General features: G+C 32.1%; 1 protein-coding gene across 1 annotated transcript; it reads left to right on the top strand.

Annotated features, from left to right (window-relative positions):
* The first annotated feature begins 405 nt into the window (after positions 1-405).
* On the top strand, positions 406-1,412 carry LOC129939368 (dynein light chain roadblock-type 2). The gene is made up of 3 exons (XM_056047354.1): positions 406-518; positions 581-659; positions 857-1,412. Exons 1-3 carry the CDS (start codon positions 516-518, stop codon positions 1,066-1,068), a joined length of 294 nt encoding a protein of 97 aa, XP_055903329.1. The 5' UTR covers positions 406-515; the 3' UTR covers positions 1,069-1,412.
* The last annotated feature ends 814 nt before the right edge of the window (positions 1,413-2,226 follow it).

Genomic DNA, 2,226 nt, shown 5'->3' with positions numbered 1-2,226 from the left:
TCAAAATCGACGAATATTCGTTCATTGCTTGGTCGTTGGTCTTGCTCATGTGAATAGTGCTTTAAGGATAAGCAAGGATTAAAAGCTACTAACTTGGAACAAACAAGCCATTCATTTCTTAAAAGAAACATAAGTCAAACATACATTTGTTGTCTTCTCTATAACTCCTGCCATAACAAATGCTACACAATGGTTAAGAGTTATAAAAAATACTGTAACTATTAAACCACCAAATGCATTTCTTTATTAAGGTTGATTAACTATTTTATATTTATGAACTTGAAACAACGAAATAAGTTGCGTCGTTTAAAATATATCGAGAAATGTACATAAGTTGGGTAGACCTGGCACCACTTCAATTCGTTAAAATTCAACGAGTCAGCAAAATCAATTCAACGAGAAACTTTTTTTTAATGACGTTTTGTTATGACTTTATTTGGCATCTGTCAAAAACTGGGTTGGTTGATTCGTCAGCGACAAAATAAAAAATCCGTTCAACAATATAATTTATTAAAATGGTAAATATTAAAATAAAATATATTAAACTCTTCTTTGCAAATAAAATATTGATTATTTTCAGTCACAAGAAGTAGAAGAAACCTTAAAACGACTCCAATCACACAAGGGAGTTGTCGGAACAATTGTTGTGAATAACGAAGGTTTGTGCCAAAAAAAAATTATTACTTTTATGCTTACAAAATAAATATTTGCATTTTCTAATAATTTTTCTAATGATTAAATTACAAAAATAACATATTTTTCTGCATTTCCATGAAAATTTTCAATATATTGACTTAACATATGCGTTGCTAGGCAATTACAAAAAGAAAGATATAAATCGTATTTTGTTCAACAGGAATTCCAGTCAAGAGTACTTTGGACAACACAACCACTGTCCAATATGCTGGACTCATGAGTCAACTTGCAGACAAGGCCCGGAGTGTTGTCCGCGATTTGGATCCCTCAAATGATCTAACATTCCTACGTGTCCGTTCGAAGAAGCACGAAATAATGGTTGCACCAGACAAGGACTTTATACTCATTGTCATCCAAAATCCAACTGATTAAGAGAGATTTTCTCTAGAGTTCAAGACTTCAGAGATTAATAGTGGTTGACTTTGTGTGTATTATTGTAAATTAAGGGTTTTGTTATTTTCTCGATTCCACAGGGGCTTAAAGTTCCGGTGGAGGCGAAGAATGTAACTAAAAACTGCCTCAATGTGCTCTTTTTTCTTTATTTTATTACTAACTTAAATTGCATTAATGCATTGAAATTTATAATACCTAGTTGCACATACCTATTTTTATTTTTTATTTAAAACAAAAAATATTGTAGAATTTCATAAATTAGAAGCAGAAGGAAAAAATATAGTTAACAATTCCACAGAGTGAAATTGTGAAGAAAAACTCAATTGAAGTTTCTCTTGTTTTTTTTTATTTCATGTACCAACAAAACTATTTATATGTAGGTAGGTACCAACTTTAGGTACAACGAAAAGGGATGTACATGTTGGATTCCATGTTCGATATAGAAATGCATGTGGCAGCGGCAGGCAAGGAAAAGTTGATATTATGTATTTTCTCTATGTAAATATTTATCAACATTTTATCTATGTACTTTGAGAGAAAGCATTTATTTCTGGATCAGCGACCCCCGGTTTGGGTGGATGATGTTTGCCACTGTACCTTATGTAAAGAAACTTCTGTTGTAACTGAAAATAACTACAACGAAATGAAATGAACATGTGTTACCTATTTACAACGTATAACACTCAGTTTTTGAGTGGAAATTGCGTGTTGTACAGCTGCTCGTGTGGCAGGGGTGAGCAATCTTTCAATCGGCACGTAATAGGTAGGAAATAATTTCCATAAATATTGTGAAAAAGTTGTTGAGACTTGCTGTTGACTTGAAATTGTATCCCTAAGGGTAGTTAGCAATAGTCATTTTAGTGGATTTATAATTCCACGTATAGCCAGGGAGGGCCGTAGACAGAGAAATATTTCGTGGGGATTATTATTTTTGAATAAAAGTAAGCACAGTTGCTCAAAAAAGAAAGCGAACACCTTATGTTTTCATTAAAATTACGTTCAAAAGTATTCATATGGATATATATGGTTCGTGGTATAGTAGAAATTGTAAAAAGAAGTCCCTCTACTGTAGTGGACATTATAAAAAGGTTTAAAGAAACAAATTCTGTTAAAAATTTCTCAAAATCTGGAAGAACA

The sequence above is a fragment of the Eupeodes corollae genome, chromosome 1 (genome assembly GCF_945859685.1).
Source record: "Eupeodes corollae chromosome 1, idEupCoro1.1, whole genome shotgun sequence".
NCBI lineage: Eukaryota > Metazoa > Arthropoda > Insecta > Diptera > Syrphidae > Eupeodes > Eupeodes corollae.
The sequence above is the reverse complement of the archived record's forward strand: the minus strand, read 5'-3'. Positions and strand labels throughout refer to the sequence as shown.

What these genes read in the sequence shown, in the direction of transcription:
- LOC129939368 (XM_056047354.1), top strand. An exon ending in AATTGTTGTGAATAACGAAG is followed by an intron (nt 660 to 856) that starts GTTTGTGCCAAA and finishes TTTGTTCAACAG; the next exon opens with GAATTCCAGTCAAGAGTACT.